The 25537-nt window shown below is 39.3% G+C and overlaps 1 protein-coding gene across 1 annotated transcript in view; it reads left to right on the forward strand.

The window, feature by feature from the left end:
• rapgef5a (Rap guanine nucleotide exchange factor (GEF) 5a) overlaps positions 1-25334 on the forward strand; it is a 131812-nt gene extending 106478 nt beyond the window's left edge. Inside the window, exons 17-27 of the mRNA XM_055661364.1 lie at positions 1365-1437; positions 2782-2931; positions 4012-4109; positions 4640-4762; positions 12022-12191; positions 16699-16789; positions 17812-17862; positions 19023-19110; positions 20688-20752; positions 22169-22223; positions 24334-25334. Coding sequence (XP_055517339.1) covers positions 1365-1437; positions 2782-2931; positions 4012-4109; positions 4640-4762; positions 12022-12191; positions 16699-16789; positions 17812-17862; positions 19023-19110; positions 20688-20752; positions 22169-22223; positions 24334-24452 — 1083 coding nt within the window. The 3' untranslated portion in view covers positions 24453-25334. The remainder of the gene's footprint in view (positions 1-1364; positions 1438-2781; positions 2932-4011; positions 4110-4639; positions 4763-12021; positions 12192-16698; positions 16790-17811; positions 17863-19022; positions 19111-20687; positions 20753-22168; positions 22224-24333) is intronic.
• The last annotated feature ends 203 nt before the right edge of the window (positions 25335-25537 follow it).

A 25537-nucleotide genomic window follows, 5' to 3' on the forward strand; every position in this document is an offset into this window, starting at 1 on the left:
AACGACTGCAGTTTCCCTTTAAATTCTTCAGTTCAAAGTATGTGTTGCCTTCGCAGTCACTGACTTTAATTAGTCATACATCCCAGAGCTACAATGAAAATGGAAATGGATCTGCTCTCTGGTAGACACACTGCTCAGCTCAGCCTACTCACGTCTTTCACAGGCTTTCAATTTATGATAGACTGACTATTTAAGTGTTGTGAGGGATCTTCAAAGTGATTGCAGCACCACCTAGTGGTGTTACCTATTTCAGAAGCAGTAATACTGCTCGAGTTTGAAGTGATGTTGAGAGCTTTTGTCTAGTATTAAATCAAAATTTAGTTCCCTTTTTCTTTAACTGCTTACTCCTTCTTGAATTAATTTGTGCAAGATATATTTCCCAACAATTAACTTGGGAGAATAAGACCATAACATATTGTTAATTACTTGAAGTGAATTCAAAACTACCTTCAGGTTAAAATAATTTGTGGGGCAAAGAATGGAAAAGAGACTATAAAATGTTGAATTAAGATTAGTGACTGGTGTTGTATAATGGTGTTTGTCTTTTGTAATGGGGGCCTCTTGCTGTGATTTGTAGATCGCATAATAAGTTATTATAGGCCATCCCCGGATATCGAATGGTTTCCCTTTTTACAAACATCTCTTCAGAGTTTTAATATATGCATAAAAATCAGGAGAGAAAATAAATTTGAATGCTTTCCCTGCTTTAAATCTCTCACATACATTCCCAGCAGCTGTTTCCTTCTTCACCCTCCCCTCTCCTCACCTGTCTCCAACTGCCCTTTCTCTCTTCATTGTCTGCTTCCATCTACCACCCCCATGCCTGAGTCCCAACTCCACCTTTCCCTTCCCCCCCCTCCCCCACCTGCTCTATCTGCTCCGTCATCTTTCATCCCGCTTAGTCCGTTCATCACCTGCTGATCCTGTCTCGCGCTTCTCCATCTCCTTTTTATACCGGCTATCTTTCTTCTTTATTTTCTCTAGTGAGTTAAGGTCTCAACCCGAAACATGGATAATTCTTCCCCGCCGCCTTCTACCTCTGAATGCTGTTCGTCATGATGAGCTCCTCCAGCAATTTGTTATTTGCCCCAGATTCCAACATCTGTAGTCTCTTGTGACTCCCAAACACATTGTTGCCTTCCTTATCAGTGCATTGGTTACATGTTCCTAAAAGAGCAGTGTAAGGAATTTCATAAACTATGGGAACTGCAGTTGAAGACAGTTTCAAAAAGTATTTTCAAAATGTTTCTGTCAGACATGGTGGTCTATTGTAACAATACAATTCCACATAATTGCTTTTGGTTTGCAATAGTGGCACGATTAACAACATTAATCAATATACTGCATGTTTTATTTATTTACAGAATCCAACAATTTTCCATCAACTCAGTTGCAGAGAAAGATGGCTACAACCTAAACCATATGAAGCCGAGGAAGGTTAGTTGTAGAGGGGAAATCTGAAGACAAATAAAATACTCAATTAGAGTAATTGTTTATCCATTTCCCATCTGATCGAACTAGCCTTGACTTGGGGGATTTTGGGAAAAATTCACAATTCTTTTGTTAATTCAGCAAAGTATTTTCAGATTTCAGGCTTGGTACCAAGAGAACTCACATTTTCCAGATGGCTGTAATAATCTCATTTTTAAGACTATCTTGGTTAGGACAGATTGATAATCCCTGTCTCTATTAGGCATTGCTTTTTACATTTAATATTTGCACTGGAGGCAATGGTAAATTCATGTAATTAGTAAACGTTAATAAAGAATGCTGTTAGATTGTTAAAACCTGTCATAAAGCAAACACTGCATCCTGCAGGGAGGCCTGGATAGAGAATGTGGAGAGGATGTTTCCACCAGTGGGAGTGTCTAGGGCCAGAGGCCATAGCCTTAGAATAAAAGGACGTACCTTTAGAATGAATATGAGAAGGGATTTCTTTAGACAGACGATGGTGAATCTGTGGAATTCATTGCCACAGACGGAGGCTGTCAATAGATATTTTTAAGGCAGAGATAGACAGATTCTTGATTAGTAAGGGTGTCGGGAGTTATGGGGTGATGGCAGGAGAATGGGATTGAGAAGGAAAGATGGATCACCCATGGTGGCGTAGAACGAATTGCCTAATTCTGCTTCTAGAACTTATAAACTCATTAACATAAGATTTCAATGGTGGGACACAGGCGTTGACATCATTGTGTTACAAATACTGTGGCTATGAGATAATGCATTTAATTTATTACATCCACGTTATAGACTTCCACTGGCCACTACAACAGCAGGTTTAACATCAGAAGTTCACACACAATCTATGTTGGAATTAGGATCACTGCTAAATTGGATGCCACATATATTTAGTGCTTCTTAAGTAAAGTAGATGATTATTTCATCCTCTCGGGTATAAGAAGAGTGTTTTTGTAAATTGTATGAATATCGCTCAACTGTGATTTTTCAAATCTAAAATATAGTTAATCCTCCTTTTAACGGAAGCCGACACCAACAAAAAGCTGAATGAGAACTAATATAAAGTAATCTGTCTGACGATGGATGCCAGTCCTGAAGCACTAAGCGTTGTACTTTCACCCAGCCTTGCCTAACCTGCTGAATCTTCCATATTTACTGTATTACATGCGAAAGGAACGAGGCTGTAACACAGGGATATGTATCAATCTTTTCAATATTCCATGAATGTTATGTTTTCTTCCATGTATGATTCACCTGCCTATTTAAATTGGGTGGAAATTATTTCATTTTTTAATACAGCTCCTTTATTTATTTGTGCAGTTTTTTGCCGTGTATATTTGGCAGACCATTCGTATGTTAGCTTCCGAACCAAAATGTCGACATCAGCACAGGACATTCTTCACAGAGTGGCTGAGAAACTTCAACAGTGTGAAAATGATTTAATTCTGGTGGCAGTCACATCTTCCGAGGGTGAGTTTCCCTTTTGACATGCCAAATGCCAATATGTCTTAAAATGCCCTTTGAAATTGCCTGCCAAGCTACTTAGGTGCATCATTACCATTACATTCACACAGAAAGAATACAAATTGATGGATTATTCGGAAGGGAGCGCCGTTGACTATGGCAGTCTTTCGGCCTTTCATTCTTTTTTTTATTTAAATTTGTCAAAAAGTTTTGTTTTGGAGGATCTTGTAGTCTTTTTATGTGGGGGATGGGGGGGGGGGTGAAAACTGTTTTTCACATTCACTACCAGGTCGAGGATATGTCTGTTCTCCGAGCCGCATATTCGCCCCTCCTTGCGGCCTAACATCTGGATTGGCGCGGCCTTTCCTGTCGGAGATCGGCCAGATCTGCAGCAGCGGCAGAGCACTGAAGTACTATCGCGGAGCGGGCGATGCCTTAGTGGCATCGCCGTGTTGGAGCTCCGGAGTCCTGGGACAGCAGACTTTAACACCGTGGAGCTGTGGTTTGTGGAGCTTCCAGCCGCAGGCGGCACTGACTTTAACATCGCGGGGCCCTGGGATCTTCCGCCGAGGATTGCTGGGTTGGAGCTCCGCCCAGCTCAGACTATGAACTTCGGGAGCTAATGAGAGTGTTCTTCCGACGCCGGAGTTCCATCATCTGGCGAGAGGGACTGAACAGCGGGCCGCCGTTGCGGCAACTGCGGAGGCCTCAATAGAGGTGGCATGGCTGGAGAGAGAGGGCACATAGAAAATACCCATTCCCACCCAGCAAAGATGGCTGCAGCTTTACAGCAGCCAGCAAATTCATCCTTATCCATATCGCGCTGGTCTCCAAGATGCCTGTTCATTCTTAAGGGGTGTCCATAAGTTGGTTGTGTGTAACATGGAGAGGACCCATACTGAGTCTGGCACATATAATTTTTCAAATAACTGAATGACATCAGATTCACAGAACCCAGAAAAGTCCTGCCCATTTGCTGTTCTTGTGTAAAATGAAATGTGCATTTTCCAGTTGTTGATTTTTCTGGGTGATAAGAATTGGAATAGCTAAGTTGCCCATTTTTTAATTTGTTTCTCCCGTTTTCAGAAAGACATATTCTCCAACCTGATGATGTGTCAATTTTCAAATCTCTTCATCCCACCACCCGGATATTTGTTTGTAGAAAAGATTCCAACAACTGTTTGGTAAGATATAATTTCACACAAACTGTGAATCAACATTCCCGGTTTTGTTGCCTGCACTCTGATTTCTTTTGGATAATGCTGATATTTAGTAGCTGAGAATTTGTCTGTCTTCCAAACCGAGGGCAGTTATGACTTTGGACTGTATTACACAATCATGGAGAAGCAAGAAGAATGTGAGACCCTGGTCAATGCACAATTAGTCATAAACTCCCATTTAGTTCCTTCTCAACACTGATGCTGTTTTTGCCAAGTCTGTTGGGCTTGTTTGTGCGGCCCATATGAGTGTGACAACACATCACCCGTTTAAGATCAGTAAGTTCAGTTATTTTGTGGTAGTTGCATGAAGATGTTGGTGCATTACTTTAAATAGACTGACCCCTTATAAAAAGCATAGAGAGAACATTTTAGTAAAGCATTATTCATTTTTTGTTTTGATTATCCAGTATCATTGCATATAAATAAATTCCCATTATAATTTTATAATAGAGACACATACAGTAATTAATAGGAATTTTCTGTACCCATTCCAGTCTCCTACAGTGGAAAATGATGAAACATCACAAAGAGCCATACAAGTTCTTGGAATGAACACCTGGCATTTAGCCAACAAACTCACCAATTTTGACTGGGATTTGTTTAACTGCATCTGCGAGGTAAATGTTATATATTGAAGTTATGAAATCATTTATCTGCGCACACTGTATGTTTAGGACCTTCCCTGTTGTAAAGGAACATCTTGGGATGGAGGTTAGACTTTTCCTCAGCATTTTCAGAAACTTCAAAGTATCAACTATGGCACCTGATCGAAGCATGATATTTTTGTTCCCTTTCACAAAAAAACTGAATTAGCAGCAGAGGAGAAGATTTGATTGAACAAAATTATTCTGAGCTGAATGGATATTAATTTGCATGATCTACTACGTACCGTTCCATTATATTCTGTTAGAGACAATTCTGCCTTATTCAATCTTTACATTTGGAAGCATATTAAATGTTTAGATTGATGTGTGTGGGCGTGTTTGTTGGCCTCACCATTTTAACCCCAATTCCTCTCCCCAGTGTAACCACCAAACCACTCGCTCACCGACCTCCACTAGTGCCATACATTTGTTGACCAAGACTTCAGCCATATTGAGTATAGAAGCTGGGATGTAATGTTAAAATTGTACAAGGCATTGGTGAGACCAAATCTGGAGTATGGTGTACAATTTTGGTCGCCAAATTATAGGAAGGATGTCAACAAAATAGAGAGAGTACAGAGGAGATTTACTAGAATGTTGCCTGGGTTTCAACAACTAAGTTACAGAGATAGGTTGAATAAGTTAAGTCTTTATTCTCTGGAGCGCAGAAGGTTAAGGGGGGACCTGATAGAGGTCTTTAAAATGATGCGAGGGATAGACAGAGTTGATGTGGACAAGCTTTTCCCTTTGAGAATAGGGAAGATTCAAACAAGAGGACATGACTTCAGAATTAAGGGACAGAAGTTTAGGGGTAATATGAGGGGGAACTTCTTTACGCAGAGAGTGGTAGCGGTGTGGAATGAGCTCCCAGTGGAAGTGGTGGAGGCAGGTTCATTGGTATCATTTAAAAACAAATTGGATAGGCATATGGATGAGAAGGGAATGGAGGGTTATGGTACGAGTGCAGGCAGGTGGGACTAAGGGGAAAAAAATTTGTTCGGCATGGACTTGTAGGGCCGAGATGGCCTGTTTCCGTGCTGTAATTGTTATATGGTTATATGGTTATATTTGCCCCATGATCTGAAACTTTTACAGCCACCTTCCGTCACCACTTATGGCAACTCCTTCCCAGCTTAGTGTGCCAAAAAAATGCTGTGGCGTGCGTACCGAATGTTTAAAATAATTGCTGTTTCAATTGGTGTTCAAAATAATAGAAAAAAAATATTCAGGAGAGTGAAATCCAATGGTCAGGCCAGTTTGTTGAAGCTGAAAAAAAATGGTGTCCTGTCGGAACAAGGAAGTGATGGTAGATTTTACTGTTGTTAACATTCAGTCTTTTGCCCAGAATTCTGGAATGATGATTAGTTATAGAATCATACACCACAGAAGCAAGCCCTTCAACCCTCTCATGTTTTCATCTGCACTAATCTTACATTCTTTTTTTTAATTTTAAACAGATGAGAACAAAATGATTCTAGATGTAGTCTCTTTTAACTGAACTTGATTCAGATTCATAATTTGCATGCAAAACAAAGCAGCGGTAAAAAGGTAAATAAAGCAGGCGGTCTCACCCTCCACATTTATAGCCCTCATTTTATGGCGCACTTTTTGTCCGATACATTATGCAGGTGATCTTCACTCTGACCTCTCCCCCAATTATTCCAGCAGTTGTAGAACTGAAACATCACAGGCTGACTCCTTCCTTCCCTTCTATTCACACTCACTGGAAAAATAACTTTTGATGATGTCATAGGAAGAAGAGTTTATTGTGCAAGTCAGGAATTACTACAATTAATTAACATTTCCTCATCATCAAATTAGCTCATTGCAAGTTTGTGGTTTGTGTCAGCGAACACACTGCTTTCAAAATATGTTTGTTCGATGCCATAGCTTTAAGTTAATCTGCGCTCAGATCTTTCAAATGAAGGAATTTTTTTTCCTACTAAGTATAGGAAATCATAAACTGACAATGATGTAATAACAAGAAACAATGCAGATGCTGGTTTACCCACGAAAGGCACAAAATACTGGAGTAACTCAGCGGGTCAGGCAGCATCTATGTAGAATGTGGATTGGTGACATTTTGGGGAGGGATCCTTCTTTAGACTGATTGCAAGTTGGGGGTGAAGGGGGGGAGGAGCAAGGATGGGGGAGAAGAAAGCTGACAGAGAAGAGGGGCAGCAATAGGTGAACTCAGACAAGGGATTTTTTGATTGCGATAAAGGCCAGAGATGAAAAAAACAGGTCACCGCCCAACAAGATAATGAGTTGCAAATTGTGAAGCTTGAGGATAGTAAAATTCTGAATTGTGTAAGAAGGAATATAGGGAGAGGGGGACGTGCAAGGTCAGCCATGGTCCAGGGGAGGAGAGTAAGGGGGGTGAAGAAAGGGTGGGGTGAGGGGCTTGGGGGTGAAAGGGGAGAAGGAAGGTGACGGTCGTGGAAGTTGCCTAAAATTCAATGTTCATCCCATTGGGTTGTACCCAAGAGGAATATGAGGTGAGATTCCTCCAGTTTCTGTGTGGCCTCACTCTGGCAATGGAGGAGGCCCAGGATGGAAAGGTCAGTGTGGGAATGGGAAAGAGTTAAAATGGTTAACAACCGGGAGATTCCTAAGATCTTGACAGACCAAGAAAAAGTATCCAGCAAAATGGTTGCCAATTCTACACTTGGTCTCACTGATATACAGGAGGCGAGGGAGGAAGTTTCGGTACCAGTGTTGTGGGGAAGGAAAAGTATTTGGATAGGGGGTGGTTTGGGCAGGAAGGAGATGAGTGAACCAAAGAGTTGTGGAGGAAGTGATCTCTGTGGAAAGGGGTGGAAATGGGAAGATGAGACTAGTGGTGGGATCATGTTGGATGTGTCAGAAATGACAGAGGATGATGTGCTGAATGTGGAAGTTAGTAGGGTGAAAGATGAGGACCATGGTAACTCTATCCTTGTTGCATCTGGAGGGAGGGGGAGCAATTCCAGAACCACGAGACGAAGAGGAGATGTGGGTGGGATCCAACTATGATAACCGGGGGGAAACTATATTCACCAAAGAATGAGGACATCTTAGATGGCTTCAAACTGAAAGCCTCATCTTGGAAGCAGATGCGGCAGAGATGGAGGAATTAAGAGCACGGGATAGCATCTTTGTAAGAGACCAGATGGGAGGAAGTGCGGCACAAATAATGTTGCAGTCGGTAGGTTTGTAGTAGACGTCTGTCGATAGTCTGTCCCTGTAATGGAGAGAGAGAGAGATGCTCAAGGAGGTACCTGACAGTATTGAGATGGGCTTCTGCTAAAAAAAAATCAATGCCCAATAAACAAATAATTCCCTGGAAATTAACGAGAGCTTATTTTCCAATGTTAACCAAATGGTAGCAACAATCACTTTGCTAAGTACATGGATAATTGATCGTGTGATCTAAGCCCTGCTGCATCACTTAGAGGACAAAGTGCTGGCACTAGGAACAGTTCACTGGAACTATGAAAAAGGGATTGAATATATAATACAGTGGCCAACAGGTTGTGGTAATTCAGAGTTAAATACATTTTACAGCGATCTGTGTTTATTAGCCCTGTCACCTATATGTCGGGCACAGGTATTGGTACATTTTACAACAGTTTTGCTGAAATCCCTGTTCCTGGAGCATGTTTCACCACATAACATTTGTTAACTAAAATAAGATTAAACAATAGGACTTTTGTGAAGCTGTTCATGGAGTATTGCATGTAGTTCTGGTTGCCCCATTACATGTGAAGGCTCTGGGAAGGGTGCAGATGAGGCTTACCAGAATGATACCTGGATTGGGGTTTTTAAAGTTTTGTTTAGCGATACAGTGTGGAAACAGGCCCTTTAGCCCACCGAGTCCATGCTGATCAGCGATCACCCGTACACTAGTTCTATACTACACACCAGCGACATTAGCTACAGGGAGAAGTTGGATAGACTTGGATTGTTCTGTCATGAATGCTGGAGGTTGAGGGGAGACCTGATTGAAGCATATAAAAATATACACATACAAAGCAGACAGTCAAAATCTTTTTCGCTGAATGGAAAAAATCAAATAATAGACATCTTTTTAAGGTGAGGGGGGCAAAGTTTAAAAGAGGTGTGCAGAGCAGGTTTTTTTTTACAAAGGGTGGTGAGTGCCTGGAATGTGGAGTCGGGGTTAGTAGCTGAGGCAGATATGATAGTGGCATTTAAGAGACCTGGATTTAAGAGCTCTGGATGTGCAGGGAATGGAGGGGTAGCGATTATGTGAAAACCGTTGATTTGGGCTTGGCAACATGTTTGGCACAGATATTGTGAAATAAAGTGCCTGTTCCTGTGCTGTATAGTGTAAACTTAAACCCTGGGAAATGCATTGTTCAGAGAAAATTTATAGCAGCCCATCCTTGTAGGTGCTACTGCATTCGATAGCAGTGTGCCAAGTTTCGGAAGCAATACGCAATATAAAATATTCAAATGATGTCATACAGGAAGCAGGCATGGGAGTGCTATGACTAAACCCTGAGCAGAGTGAGTTATTGCCTCTGTACAAACAATGCTTTTGTTAATCTTGAGGACTCCATACCGGCATGGTTTCTAAATGGAACACTGGGAACAGAACGTGAATTTGTATTCATACTCCTGAGGTATTCTGTGCATTCTTCCTGTAGTAAACAGAAGTGCACATAATACTCCAAATGTGACCTAACCAAAGTTTTACACAACTGCAGCCTCCCAGCTTTTATACTCCATGCCACAACTTATGAAGCCAAGCATGCTGGAAGCCTTCTTTATCACCCTGTTCACTTGTTTTGCCACCATAAGAAGACAAAGACTATACCCTATCCCACTGTTTTGTTTTGTTTCATTTATTATTGTCACATGTACTGAGATACAATGAAAAGCTTTTGTTTGTGTGCTATTCAGTCAAGAAAAAGACTTTCCATTAATAAAAAAGACTGAATATGAATCTGACAAACAGATTCTTCCGTTCATCAATGCTCCTAATGGACCTGCCATTTACTATATATGTTCTTCTTACATTAAACCTCCCAAAATGTAACACCTCATACTTTAAACTGCATCTGCCATTTTCCCACCCAGATTTCCAATTGATTTACGTACTGCCCTCAACTCATCAAATCTTGTGTCATCTGCAAACATATAAATCAGACCACCTACATTTTTTTTTCCCCCCAGATCTCCAGTTAGAAACAACTATCTTTTATGATTAAGGCAATTTTGGATTAAATGTGACTCGATCTTCTGGATTAACCCACCATTAGGGTCCTTGTCAAATGCTTTACTGAAGTCGATGCAGACAATATCCACTGTCCTGCTCATCAATCATCTTCATCACTTTCTCAAAATCCTCAATTATAATTTGTGAGACAAAGCTATACTGACCATTTTTAATAAGCCCAAACTTTTTATTGCAAATATATCCGAAGAATCTTCTCAAATAGTTTCCCTAATAATGATCTACCGTTCACAAAGCCAAAAAAATCCTGGTTGTACCTGTTATACTTTTAAACAAAGCAACAACATCGGAAATCTTCAGTCTTCTGGTACCTCGGCCATGGGTAAAGAGGATATGGAGAACCCTCTCAAGAACCCAGCAATCTCTTTTGCTTTCCTCAATATCCTGGGGGTAGACTTCTTCAATCTCTGAGGACTTATCCACCTTAATGTTTTTCAAATCAACACCTCCTTCTTAATATTGACATCACCTGGAATGTCAACATAGCCCTCCCTAACCTCACCATTTCCTTCCACTTGGTAAATCTGATGCTAAGTACTTGATAAAAAACTCAACTACTTCCTCCGGTTCCATTCATAAATTCTCTCCTTTATCCTATATTGAAGCTACTGTTTCCCAATTTACTCTCTTGATCCAAAGATAAAATGCCTTGCGATTTTCCATAATCCTACTTGTCCATGACATTACATGGTCCTTGTTAGCCCTACTAATTATTTGTTTCTTTCCTGATTCCTTCATATTAATTCTAAGGCCTTGTCTGATTTCAGTTTACAAATACTTCACTTTTTTTTACTAAATTTAGAATCTCATCATCTAAGGTTCCTTAACCTTGCCATCTTTATTTTTCAACCTCACATAGTCCTTAACAGCATTTATGTCAGAAAGATATTGGGGTCCAAGACCATTGCTCCCTGAAAGTAGCAACACAAGTAGATAGTATTAAAGAAGACATGGTATGTCTCTTCATCGGTTGAGACATTGAGTATAAGAGTCAGGAAGTCAGGTGCAGCTTTATAAAATTACAGTTAGGCCGCATTGGGAGGATTGTGTGCAGTTCTCACAGTGCCATTACAGGAAGGATGTGGAGGCTTTGTACAGTGTGCAGAAGAGCTTTATTACTATGCTGCCTGGATTAGAGGGAATTAGTTATAAGGAGAGGTTGGACAGACTTGGATTATTTTCTTTGGAGCGTCGGAATATAGCAGTACCTCATTTTTCCAGATATTATTTCCTAAAGTGAGAAATGGTGAAGACCCAGGCTTACCTTTCTCCCTCAGACACAAAAATAATTTTCACTTGCACTTTATATGCAAGTGATGAATAAAATTGATATTAATATTGATATTGATAAAAAGAGATTGTGAGAGCTACTGATTACATTATTCTTGATTCCTCTTCTTTTGAAGTTAATTCTTCAGTGTGAAGAATCACAGAGATGGGAGGGGGAGGGGGTTGGGGGGGGAGAACAAAGATGGACCTGGCATGGGATACTTTGCAGCTTTCACTTGTGTCAGCACCCTTTATGTGGTGACTATTTGCATATGTTGGGTATGCAAGCAAAGAATTTCCCTGTGATCTGTCACATGTGACAATAAAGCATTCATTCATTATATTGTGCAACTAGATCAACAATTGTTGAACTGGGATGTGGAGTAATAGAATATTGAAAAATTTCACTTGTCTTTAAATGGAAGATTGAGATATTAATGCTCATTTAGCATAAAAGCCTTGTTTAATATGAAGCCAAAATTGGTGTTTAACTCAAAACTTTCTAACTCAGGCGTCAGTGTTACACTGCTGATGCCTATAGATATAATATATTCCAAAATATATATGAGGTTTCCAATAATATATTGTAATCAATAAAGTATTGAACAACAAAACTTCTTAATTGTTCTGTTCATATTTGACATTAAGCAATATATTTGCGTTTCGTAGATGTATTAATTAGTAATTGAGAAGTGTACTGAATTTGCTAAATTCTCTTTTACAGCAGGAACTGATTTATTACACTTTCCGCAGAGGGAACACCACTGCCAACCTTGACTTTTTGCTGCAACGGTGTAATGAGGTTCAGCTATGGGTCACGACTGAGGTCCTCCTCTGCAACCAGTTGTCCAAGCGAGTGCAACTTGTGAAAAAGTTCATAAAGGTCGCCGCACAGTAAGTGAAAATATTTGCCTGTACAAAGAAAACATGGAGGCATTAGCAGTGTAATTACCAAGGTCATGGTGATCTATTTGCAATGTTAAAGGAATACCATTCTTGGGTCGAAGATAGACAAAGTGCTGGAGTAACTCAGCGTGTCAGCCGAGCTACTCCACCAAAGGAGGTCTGAAGAAACATCACTCACCCTTTTTCTCCAGAGATGCTGCCTTGGCCCGCTGAGTTACTCCAGCATTTTGTATCTATCTTCAGTATAAACCTGCATCTGCAGTTCCTTTCTACACCATTTTTTGGGTCTGTATTTAGCAAAGCTTACTTGGAGAGATGGGGATAGGCAAGAACTGTTCAACTTTACAAAACAATCATTATTATATAACCAAAACATTATTTATATCAAAGCACTGCTTTCTCACAATCAAATTTAAAAAAAAGAGATATGCCCAATAAAGTGGAAATATATAAAGATTTATGACACTTTTTCTGCAATAACCAGGAACACACACAAAACTATTTAAAAACATACTGGTTATATTTAAAGATGATGAACTTTGACATAGTTATCTTTCTAATCCTATTTTCATTGAGTAAGCACTAGATTATAATCTAATTAAGACATTCCTTACAGGAAAGATATTGGTTGGGAAATTAATCTTCACTATGCCAAAACAGACAGCATTGTAATGTTGAAGGTTATGTTAATGTGAAGTGAAAGAATATTAGTCCAACGGCAGATGTCGTTTCCTTATTTTTTATCAATATATTCGTTTTTATTTCAATTTCACCTAAATGACATACAAAACAATAGAACATTATTCATTCTGGTGTGTAGTTTGATGATAAAAAAATGAATCAATTTTAAAATAAGGCTGTAACGTAACAAAATGTGGAAAAAGTGAAGGGGTCTGAATATTTTCTGAATGTACTGTAAATATACATTTACAAGAAGAGACTCCAATCTGCTAATAGTCTCAGTGTAAAGCAAGAGAGAACTACTCGGGTCAATGACAGGATTGCTGGCAGCTACTGCAATTCATTTGTTCCTCACCGTTCACAATTGCATTTCATATTTTAGGGGTCATAGAACCCCAAGTGACACATTTTGGAAGATATAGCTTAGTGGACAGTATGATGTATTGCTCAAAATGATATATTGCTGTCTGCACTTCGCTCAGCTTCTGTTGCTGAGGCATCAGCTTCCACAGAGCTGTGCTAGGTACTGCTTTGTTTGGCCACATGAGTAAAGTAAATATAAGCACATATGGGGAAGTACAGGAGGCCTCTGTGGTTGATGAAGAATATTAACTTGTGGTAGCTCATTTTAATCAACGATGAGGTCAGTTTTTATGACATTGGTCATCAATGTGGGGAATGTTGCTCCTAATGAAAACCTCCCTGGCAACCTGTCACCACCGTCACTTGAAAGTAAACGTGGAAGTTTTTGAGACTCCCCTTGTACAGGTGATGTTTCTCCTGGGTAACTAGCTTCTTTCTGCACCTTTCACTAAACCTAGGACATATAACCTCTGCCCTCCAAAATCACCAGTGCAGTCTTACTGTAACATGAAGAATGCTGGTGGATTTGCATTGGCCTCTGAGAGGTAGCTGGTGAGGTTTTAGCTGAGTGGTGATTGTTATTTAAAAAAAGTTAGGGCTTACACAAGGTAATGCTGTTGTTTAACTGGTGCTGTGCAATATTACAATCACTTTAGAGGTTTTAAGAATTGCATCAATGAGATATGCCTCATAATTTTAATGCCGATAAAATGAAACATATTAATTTCTATCGCTGCATGTTGTACAGGTGACTCTAATTGGGGTCGAAGCAGGTAACTGATAGTTTCTGGAGATCAGAATGTTAACCAATGATTTCCATCTTGATAGTTCAGCCCCCACCTACTGTGAGTGCCTCTTCTCCTATCCAATTTCACCAATACACTTTTCAGCACCCATTATCTAAAAATACTCAGAACATGGTGAAAAGCAATCCAATGATCTTCCTCATAGTTTGAATCTTCAAAGGAGTTATACTGATGTAAAAACTCTTTTTTCTTCAAACACAGAACTTGGTCATTAGCCCTTGGAGGAATGTCCTAAGTAAGATATATTGATCTCTTTAACACACATGAAAGAACCCATGATCAATAGAGAACAATTCTGTTTATACCAAGAATGGCAGTGAAGTCTGAGATGCAGGGAGCATCTGACATTATTGGAACATTATGTCAGCTCTCTGAGTGGTTCCTGACTATTTCCTGTGTTTACTTGCACGTACTAGATAATTTATTGTTAACTGTCAAATACAAAGATCCTTGTTCCTACAAATGTACTAATGATTGCCAGTTTAAAATTTGTTTAAGAAGGAACTGCAGATGTTGGAACAATCGAAGGTAGACAAAAATGCTGGAGAAACTCAGCGGGTGAGGTAGCATCTATGGAGCGAAGGAAGACTGAAGAAGGGTCTTGACCCGAAACGTCACCCGTTCCTTCGCTCCATAGATGCTGCATCACCCCTGAGTTTCTCCACAATTTTTGTCTACCAGTTTAAACTTGGCAATTTTAGTGGCTCCACGGAAATTACTTCCATCCCTTTCCTTACAGTATTTTGCTTAGTTATCGTAATTTATCTACTTATGCAGTATTCGGGCAACATCTCCTTATCCATGTCTTTTATCAAATCATATGAAGAAAGAATGGATAGACTCAGCTTGTACTCGCTAGAATTTAGAAGATTGAGGGGGGATCTTATAGAAACTTACAAAATTCTTAAGGGGCTGGACAGGCTAGATGCAGGAATATTGTTCCCGATGTTGGGGAAGTCCAGAACAAGCGGTCACAGTTTAAGGATAAAGAGGAAATCTTTTAGGACTGAGATGAGAATAACATTTTTTACACAGAGAGTGGTGAATCTCTGGAATTCTCTGCCACAGAATGTAGTTGAGGCCAGTTCGTTGGCGATATTTAAGAGGGAGTTAGATGTGGCCCTTGTGGCTAAAGGGATGGAGAGAGGGCTGATACGGGATACTGAGTTGGATGATCATATTGAATGGCGGTGCAGGCTCGAAGGACCAAATAGCCTACTCCTGCACCTATTTTCTATGTTTCTATAACGTTAAATTATTTAACAAAGTGAGGTAACCACAAACCGGAACTTCCACGTGTCAGCAGTGCCTTGGTATGCAACCTCGTGATTACATTATGTAATTACACTACAATATATGATTACATTTCTAAATATTACACATGTTTGGAAATTTGGATCAATGATTTAGTTATGGCAGCAAAGCATTGTGGGTGACTCTGACCCCTGACCCTGTGAATGTTGAATAAAGGGCAAGAACTTAAATTGGTAGGTTCACAAAACAGCCTGGATGGGGTTCTCTGTCTTGTGTCACACAGAGCTAATATTGTTGACAATCCACTTCAGTGTATGTACAATGTAATAGAAAATACGGGTTATTTGCAGACAGCTTTAATAGGGACATGCAAACTTTGTAGTATCTGGAAGATGACGCACTCTCTCAAAGTCCAGTTGATGTAGAGCATTGGAGATTCTGAGAGTAAGTGAACTCTTAAGGAAAGGAGTTAACAGAGAATGTTCTGAGGGAGCTCCTGTCTCCCAGATTTTCCAAACTTTTCTGGCTGTTCATGATTCATTCATTTTACCTGCCACCCCTCAGCGTCTTCTGGTCCCTGTCAGTAAATCGGTGAGCATGTTCCCTGCTCTCAACACTTACCACTAGTCGGGAAAGTGTTCCTGGGGTTTTTGTGCAATTCCCTTTAAATGTTGGCTTCTGAGATGAGGCTCATGGCCTTCAGCTGTGAAAAATGTAACTGGAATTTTACAGTGTCCCTAGTATTTCTGGAATGAAATTATACAAAGGAATCCAACATCACTGTTTTTTAAATGGCACTGTGCAATATCTCAATCTTTTAATCCTTGTAAAAAGGCATTTAGTTGCAACAATTATTTAATTTAAAAAAACATCACAGACCATTTTTTAAGCTCTGTATCTCTCTGCAGGGAAATATTGCATATTACACTTATTGACTTTTTGGGGGAAATTTTCAGTCACAAGCATTGTGCTGGGAGAACAAGAATCCCTTCTGGTACAAGGTTCCAGATTTTACAAAATGTAAACAAAATTGCTCTTCTCCAGTTTATCTGAGCAATTTTGAGCAATTATCAGAGATAATTGAAGATTGGTCACTGAAGAAGTGTAGTGTATGAAGTGTAGAAGGAGATAATGGATGGAAGGGATGGGGGAAAGGTTGGTTTCTATGATGCCAAAGGGTTTGGTTGATGTTTTGTGTCAATATCTTGGTTCAGGACTCGGGGATAATAACGGGGACTTAGCAAGTGGAGATTTTGCCCCAACAGAAAGCGGGTAGGAGATTATAGGAGCCCTGGATCTTTCCTGGTGCACCTGTTTTGTGATTGATGCAGTTTTTCTTTATTGCGCAACTAACACAAAAATCTAACATGGAACCATGTTCTAACTCCTAGCTGCAGGGCACTGCGGAACTTTAACTCTTTCTTCGCCATTATAATGGGTCTGAACAGTGCTGCTGTCTGCCGACTATCTCAGACCTGGGAGGTAAGCACTTGGCTGTTGTGAAGTGTCATTTCTCTGTACAACGTTAAGAAAGAGTGAACAAAGAAACATTATGGGATGCAGTGAGCAGTAGAGGGTTGTCTTTTGTTAATATGTGGAAACAGATCGTTAATGAGACACAGTCACAGCATGCCAGAAGAAAATGGAGATGCATCAACCATTGCATTGAATTACACAGCTTTTCCATATTATTCAAATGGGTAAGGTGCAAGGCATTATTTCAGAACATTTCCAGCAAAGTTCTCTTAAATTTGCTATTAATTATTTCCTTGAAATTTTGAGTAACGTTCCAACTTATACATTCATTTTTATCCCATTCTTAAACCAAAATACATTCAATGTTGTCAGACCAATTTGCTGAAACCCCTTGTGAAAAAGAAACACAATGTGCATACAATATAATCTTGGGAATTAACTACATCCTGTTCCTGTTCCCAAGAGAAAGGCTGAAAATGTGAAACCGACAATGGTTTTCTTTGGCCATTGCATCTTGTCAAAGCTGTTGTGAAGCATATTGATTGTGTGTCCTTTTGATGGAAGGAGCAATCCTGTGTCATTTTTTAAACAACTGACACACACTGCAGTAGGAAAAAATGAAGCATAAAATATGTTTATGATGTTGCCATTAACAGCGCCATGATTTCTGACCTAACGGTCCTTCCAAGTTTTAGGTGCAATATCACACTGCACCTCTCTCTCAACACCTCCATAAAATATATCAGGACAATTGTATGATTGGTGTTGAGCTGGAGAATAAAGAAAACCTCCCCCACCACAAAACACACATGAATCCAATTATCGCTTCTGACACTTCATATCAGTTTTTATATGCCTGGTACATGGAATAGTGGGCTCATGAATCAATGATGCAGGAAGAATTACAGACATTAAATATACCCATTAAATCCTGAGAGAGAGCAGATGGTCTGTTATTTGAAGAAACATTTTGATTATGTGCTATCATTTGACTAAAAGTTTCATATTGACATTTTTTTCTATCCTAGAAATTGCCTGGGAAATTTAAAAAGCTCTTCTCTGAACTTGAACATTTAACAGTAAGTCTCAGTACGTTGGACAATGCATAACACACTGATTAGAGTTTAGTTCTATGTTTGATGCACTGGTGGTTTTGAATTCAGAGTAAAGCTACGCACATTGGAAATTTAGGTGTTGTGAGCAAGAAAATTAATGGAAGGAAAATCATATAAGCAGAATGTCAAGGCTATAACTTCAAAATGTTTGGCACAGTGTCGCTATTAGAGCTGTTGTCAGAGAGCTGGGTTCAATCCTTAACTCTAGGGATGCCCGTGTGAATTTTTCACATTCTCCATATGACTGCATGGATACCCTCATGTTCTCCAATACTCCAAAGACATGCTGTGTGCCCACTGTAAATTGCTTTTAATTTAGTAGAATTTAAAGGCCGTTGGCAGGAATATAGGTTTAATGGTCAACACAGACTTATGAAAGGAAAAGTCTGTTCCTTTGCTGTATAACAATAGGCGTATGCCTGTAAAATATGTGGAGGATTTATGATTTTGCTACGTTGTAGCTTTATCTCCATTGGCAGGGCCTCTGACCAACTGGATATTGACAGGTGATCTTACAACTTCTCTGTTGAGAAGCAAGGAGAGGGAAGAATTACATTTCATGTTTTTCTTCACTCCTTACAATGCTATGTACGACAATGATCGCAACTTCTACTGAAGTGTGGATGGCCGTTGGCTCGCTAGAAGATCATCCACCCTTTGACAGGTCTTGTTTTTGGTCCTGCTGGGGGTCCACAGCCCCTTCACTTCACAAGCCAGATGGGGGAGAAGGTTTAGTCGCCAACTATCTGACCATGGAGCAGGTACATGGATTACATGGTACCGGTGGCGGGGGGAGCGATAAAGGTGAACATTTCTTCAATCCTTGATGTAGCCATCTCCCACCTTCATGAGAGCAGAATCTATCTCTCTTATGCCTCCTACACTTAGAACAATTGAAAATTCAGGAGTGGTGCCCCTCATCTGATCACCTTAATGTCTATGAAATATCAGTTGAAGTCCCAGAAAAAAATACCTCAGTATTTGTTACCATTTTTCCTGGACTTCTGCCGAAAAGAAATTGAAAAAGCAAATTAAAAAAATTGAAAGGCTGCAAATGGTAATGATTTATTATTGCAAAGTAATGTGTATAAATGGCATTGATTTAATATATTTCACATTTTTAGGATCCGTCTTTGAATCATAAAGCCTACAGAGATGCTTTCAAAAAGATGAAACCACCAAAAATTCCCTTCATGCCTTTGCTGCTAAAAGGTAATCTCAGACAGGACATTTTGGAGAGGGGGAGATGGGTTTGGGTGCTGGGGACAGGGAAGGAAGGTGAAGACCTAAAATTAAAACAAACCAAGTTAATGCTGTTTACCACGTTCGCAGATATGCCTCTGATCTGACATCATATTTTTCAAATTTAAGTGAGTTTTTGTGAATTACAAATTAGTCATCAAATATGAATTATAATATTCAATTTGATAAGCCTAACAAATCATGAGTATGAGGCATTTAGGGTGAGATGTTAACATTTAAAATACCCCAATCCTAACACAACCTACATTTAACCCACATATTTCTAAGTACAACAGGATGGGAGGCAGGTAGACAATGCAATACATCCAGTGCACTGTGTATAAAGCATTGATCAGTGGGACAATGTGACATTGATCAGTGTCACAATATGGGATACAAGTGCTTTTGAAACCACTTCCATTCAGTTGGCCTCACGTGGGCTCTCTCAAGCCTTCCACTGCTACACCCCTGCCCACCAATCTTATCCCAAATCTTTCTTCAACAACCCATTGTAATCTAAACCCATTTCCCCATTTCTGATGACTCTATTCAACCTGCCCCCACCCTGCCCAATACACACTAAGCATGTACAGAGCCATTGTGCATCACCATTTAATATGTATTTCCAGAGAGGATAATATTTGTGGGCATATTGATTAATTAAGCCTTATAATGAGGTTTATTTACCATTAGTTGATTGTTTAATACTGAATGAGCAGTTTCACAGGGTTAATGTTGGATAGGCTGGTTCACAGAGAAATGACAGATGGAGTTTAATCCAAGCTGTGAAGTTGAATATAAGGGGGGAATATGTAGTAATGGCAAGACACTTAAGAGACATAACATACAGAAGGATCGTGTGTCCAAGTCCATAGCTCCATGAAAGCAATAATATAATTGGATAGCGCAGTAAAGGTATGGTATGTTTATCTTCATTGGTCAAGGCATTGAATATAAGCAACAGGCAATCATGTTGAAACATTATGGAACTTGGTTAGATCAAACTTGTCATTGCGTGTAGTTCTGATGGCCCTGTTACAGAAAAGATGTGGAGGCTTTGGAGGTGGTGACAAAGAGATGTATCATATTGTTGCCTCGATTAAAAGGAATTAACTATAAGGAGAGGTTGGACAAATATGGGTTTTTTTCTGGATCGTCAGTGGTTGTGGGCAGACCTGACAGAAGTACATCAAATTTTGAGAGGCATAGATAGTGGTGTTTATGAGATATGCAGGGATTGGATATATAAGGATCAGATGCAGGCAGAAAAGGTAGTTTAATGATCAGCACAGACATTATGGGCTTGTGCCTGTGCTGTACTGTGCTCTGTTCTTTGTTTCTTAAAAAAGAGGTTTGTTGAAGAAGCTTCTTCTCCTTTCGTATTCTTAACATGTTCTCAAATGTTCAACGAATTTGAGATACATTTTAAAGAATTGCATCATCTGAATAGTTCATGAAGTGTTATAGTTTTCTCAATTGACAAATGAGAAATTGAGAATTCTGCTGGATATCTATGATTTATCACTGTTTTTATTTTTTATTGTCAGATGTAACATTTATACATGAAGGAAACAAAACCTTTTTGGATAATCTTGTCAACTTTGAAAAGTTGGTATGTACAATTCATATTTTGTATTTTCTGAAATGAGTACTAGAATATGGCTAATTTTCATAATAAGTAAGCATAACCTTACGGTATATCCAAAGTTGAATAGAAGTAAACAATGTTAATTAAGGAATGGCTAGTTTTTTTGATAATTTAAAGTCATTTTTAGCAAATATTTTTGTGCTTTTCTGTTAATGAAAGTAATAACCAACTGGGAGATCACAGCTCGTCATTGTTTTCCCATAAAAATTATTTCTAGCTGCTAAATATGTCAAATCCAGAGCTCGGCTAGAGAGCTTAAAGGCCACTAAACGTGAATGTTGGTCATGTCTCAATTAAAAATAAAGGTTCACTACTTTGTGCAAAAGTAGCAGAAAATCACCTCTGACAAATATTAATGATAATTGATATTAAAGAATTGATGAAGACATATCAATCTGTTGAGGGTTAGTGCACAATGCTGTCACAACGTTTATCATATCTGGTGTGGAGACTATCTGCAAAACCCCTTGTGTTCTCTGGTACAGCCTGATGCTTACTTTCCCTATCCCACCACACTTACTTTCTTTTGGATCTGGAAGACTGATCCTGTGAATCAAGCAGGTCCTGACGCCATGCAGTGAGACCTGAAACAATGTCCTGGATGGGGCAGAACAAGCTCGAGAAACCTTGAAAGGATGGCAAATCCCTGCCTCCAGAGCTTTGCAGCCTGTCAATCTCTTCAGGAATTACATCTGATTCTGAATGTTTCTGATGTTCAGAAACATGTAGAAACATTTGAAAATGAAATAAACAGCTGGAGTTTCTTTTAAAGAAAAACAATTAAAATAAACGTAAGCCCTTTGGAGCTTAAGCAGGGTCCAATGGAAAAAATACAGGTGAAGGGCAGACAGTAAATTGGTGAAGGACATGCCACTGTCTCAGTCACCTGGGAAAGTTGCTGACACTGATGTTGAGAATTTCCTGTAGTTTTGATTGAAAATGTTTGGAAACCTCCAAAATCCAGGCTATTGTACCTACATGAAGCGAGATCTGTGGCTTCCTTTGGCAGTTTTGTGGATACGCTTCATTGAAATTACTGTGATCCTGATCTTCAATATTCAACAGCAACTTTGCGAGGAGCCCAGTCGAATTGCAAAGTTACAGTCTAAACGTGGCTGCCAATTTTATCCCTGTGAATTGCGCCAATCTCTCACCTAGTTTGTAACAGGTTGATAGGACCATACCCAGGAAAGTGAAGGTAGTCTGTTTGCAGCAGAACACTGATGTTGCAATGGAAATCACGGAACATCATCATCTACCATTAAAATAGGTTCTACTACAATGCAATATGCAAACGCGTTGTAGGAGAAAGCAATTTCTAGTTTACTACTTGCATTTTATGCAATTTTTCCTTGTGTTCATTTTTCTCTCTGTTCCTAGCACATGATTGCAGATACCATTAGACTGCTGAGGCACTGCAGGAATAACCAGATCAGTAAGTATTAGAACTTTCATTGTTTGCAGTGCTTGGGCTGAATGAGACGCATTGTGGGGATTCAGGACATAGAAGGGTCCTTCCAATCATTTTACCATTTGTTCTGCTCTTTTTTTTTAACAAAGAGAGATTTTAGGTGATTGAAGAAAAAAATAAAATTGATTAATTTCTGACCATATAAAATCCTTACAGCACAGACCAAGGCCATTTGGCTCATCATATCTCTTTGCCAGCCTCTAGTACACCATTCCAGTCAAGCCTGTTTGTCTTATCTTTCCTCATAGCCCTTCAAATTATTTTCCCTCTATTCCTATCCAATTCCCCTTTGAGAGGCCTGATACATCTCCAAGAGATCTGGATTATAGCCACTCTTTGTAAAAAGAGGTTTTTACTTAAATCCTGTTATATTAAGTTTTTTATTTTTAGTTTTAGAGATATAGTGTGGGAACAGGCCCTTCGACCCACTGAGTTTGCGCTGCACAGCGAGCACCCTTACACTAGTTCTTTCCTCCAGGTTAGGGAATTTACAGAAGCCAATTAATTTACAAACCTGTATGCCTTTGGAATGTGGGAGGAAACTGGAGAACCCGGAGAAAACGCATGCGGTCATAGGGAGAACGTACAAAAAGTCTGTACATACAGCACGGATTGTCACATACAGTCAGGATTGAACTCGGGTCTCTGGTGCTATAAGGCAGCAACTCTACTGCTGTGTCAGTGTGTTGCCCCAATTTTGTTCCGCAAATCATAAATCACAGCTTCTAGTTCTTTAAACATCTGCTAACACGAAATATTTATCTCTATCTACCCTCATGATCATATAAACCTCATTCAAATACCTTATTGATCTTTTTACTCCAAGGACTGACATTAATTTTATATCCATAGTCATAGAACCATACACCATGTAAACAGACCCTTCAGCACCTCTTGTCCAAGGGGTCCCATCTAGGCCTGCCTGTGTTTGGCTAATTTCCATCTCAACCTTACCTGTCCATGTACCTGTCCATGTGTCTTTTAAATATTGTTATTGTACTTGCCTCAACTACTTCCTACGGTTGGTTGTTCCATAAGTACTTCCATAAGACCAGCCCTTGGCCTCCTGTGATCCAAGTAATACAGTCTTAGCCAATCTCTCCATATAGCTCAACATCCTTGTAATCTTCTCTGCACTCTTCCTAAAGAATATTGACCAGAATTGAACATAATACACCAGTTTATACCTAACTGCTGTTCTGCACAACTTAGTATAACCAGCCTGCATTTGAGCTCTGTGCCTCTAATTATGAATCACATGAATCCATTAGTATCCACTTTCTCAACAGCCAGTAATATTTTTAAATGTTTATTCGCATCTTCACCCAGGTCCCTCTCTTTGTACACATTTACAACCATACCATTTATTCCCTTTGAGCTTTCTACTGTTTCTCAGCATTACATTTCATTTGCCACTTGTCTGCAATTCTGCCAGCATATTTTTGTCCTCTTTCAGTTTGCTCCTCAAAATGATTACGCTACCCATGATAAATCAATATTTCAACTTTCACAGTACATATTCACTCTTTACCCAAAGGAGTACAGGTAGAAAATTGAACTGTTGGAATTTTAGCAACATTCATATCATGAGTTGCAAATATTTAGGGTTCAGAAGCCTTGGCTCTAGACTTGGAGACAGAAGTGTTTAGTTGGGATTTGGCAAATAGAAATGCAATGGCCCCATTATTTTTGGTCCAATGACTGTAGATTTGCTCTGCTAATGTCATCAATAATTGACTGGGATTAATTTAGCTTACATAATTTGGGTGCTGTGATTCTCCATTCATCGTATTGTGATGGAAAATATGCTCAGTTTTCACCAGAAAGCATATTTTATGTATTATTATCAATTTCCATTGCTGTAGTTTTGAGATACACTTAAAACAGACTCTCTAGATTGTTGTAATGAACTGTGTATTTATGGACTGTGGACTGATTATTTATTGACAAATAGAAAAGGATACGGTTGAATGTCTATTTATAATGAACATTTGCACATAAACAAAATAACAAGTTGGCCCATTGTGAAACTTCAGCATGACATTGATGAAAACGCTTTCTATTCTGACTTCAGGTACGGATGGTAGTCGGAAAGACCACCAAGATGTGAAAACCTACATTCACCACTTGCATATTATTGACAACCAACAGATATTATTTCAACTTTCTCACAGGCTTGAACCAAGAACTTAATGATGGCTTCATCTTCCTGTAAGATTACGATTGTTGAAATAAACTGTGAGGAACTCGGACATATCAACTGTGGCGAACTGGCTTGTTGAGAGTGCTACGCAGGGGATCTTTTGTCAAAACCTCAGTCTATGCACAAGTCAGTACAAGAGATGAAAAACAGACCAAATTACTTTCAGATGAGAAAGTAGCAATGGGTTTGATGAGGATTTCACCCTTGCGTAAAATCAAAAAATCCTGTTTCATTATCCGAGATGCATTGACAGCAGTCAAGAAGCCAAGAAACATTCTACGTGTTTGCTGAAACTAAGCAGAACAAAAAGGATTGTATTATTTTCAATCCACTTTCTGTTCCCAAAAATGTCAAAGCACAGATATTCAGACTTACTTCAAGGCACTGTGGCCAGGATCTTCGTCCCTGGCTTTATGTATGGCATCAGTGTTATGGGATGGGCCTTGTTGCTGGTGGATCAATGTGCCACTGATGCCAGTATTATGTCCAGAATGGGCCTTATTCAGACTTGTTTTGACAGGATTTCCACGTGTGCTTGAGTGCCATGCAGTCAGTTTGAGCCAGAACTAATAGCTGTCACCAAAAATAAAACAATGCAACGTCACAAGGATGCATTCAACTGAGAACATTAGAAAGCAAATAATCTTGTGCTATATTTAGTGATTACAAAAAACCATTGGAGCTCAAAACTGCAGATGCTAGAAATCTGAAATACAATTTAAAAATGTGATAATACTTGCCATCACATTAAGTTTCAAAGATGATTTGCCTTAGGTCTTGTTTGTGGACCTCTTCTCATTATTAAATGTGAGTGTTGTTAGCAATCAACAGTATTAAATTAAAGGGATCAAAGGTCAGTTTATTGTCACATATACCAATTAAGGTACAATGAAACTTGAATTACCATACAGCCATATTAAAAAACAAAGCAACAAGACACAGAACTCCAACAAAGGTAACATAAACATCCACCACAGCGGATTCCCCACATTCCTCACTGTGATGGAAGGCAATAAAATCTAATCTTCTTCCTCTTCGGAGAATGAGAAAACAAGGAACTGCAGATGCTGGTTCA

The sequence above is a fragment of the Leucoraja erinacea genome, chromosome 2 (assembly GCF_028641065.1).
Source record: "Leucoraja erinacea ecotype New England chromosome 2, Leri_hhj_1, whole genome shotgun sequence".
In the NCBI taxonomy this organism is placed as follows: Eukaryota; Metazoa; Chordata; class Chondrichthyes; order Rajiformes; family Rajidae; genus Leucoraja; species Leucoraja erinaceus.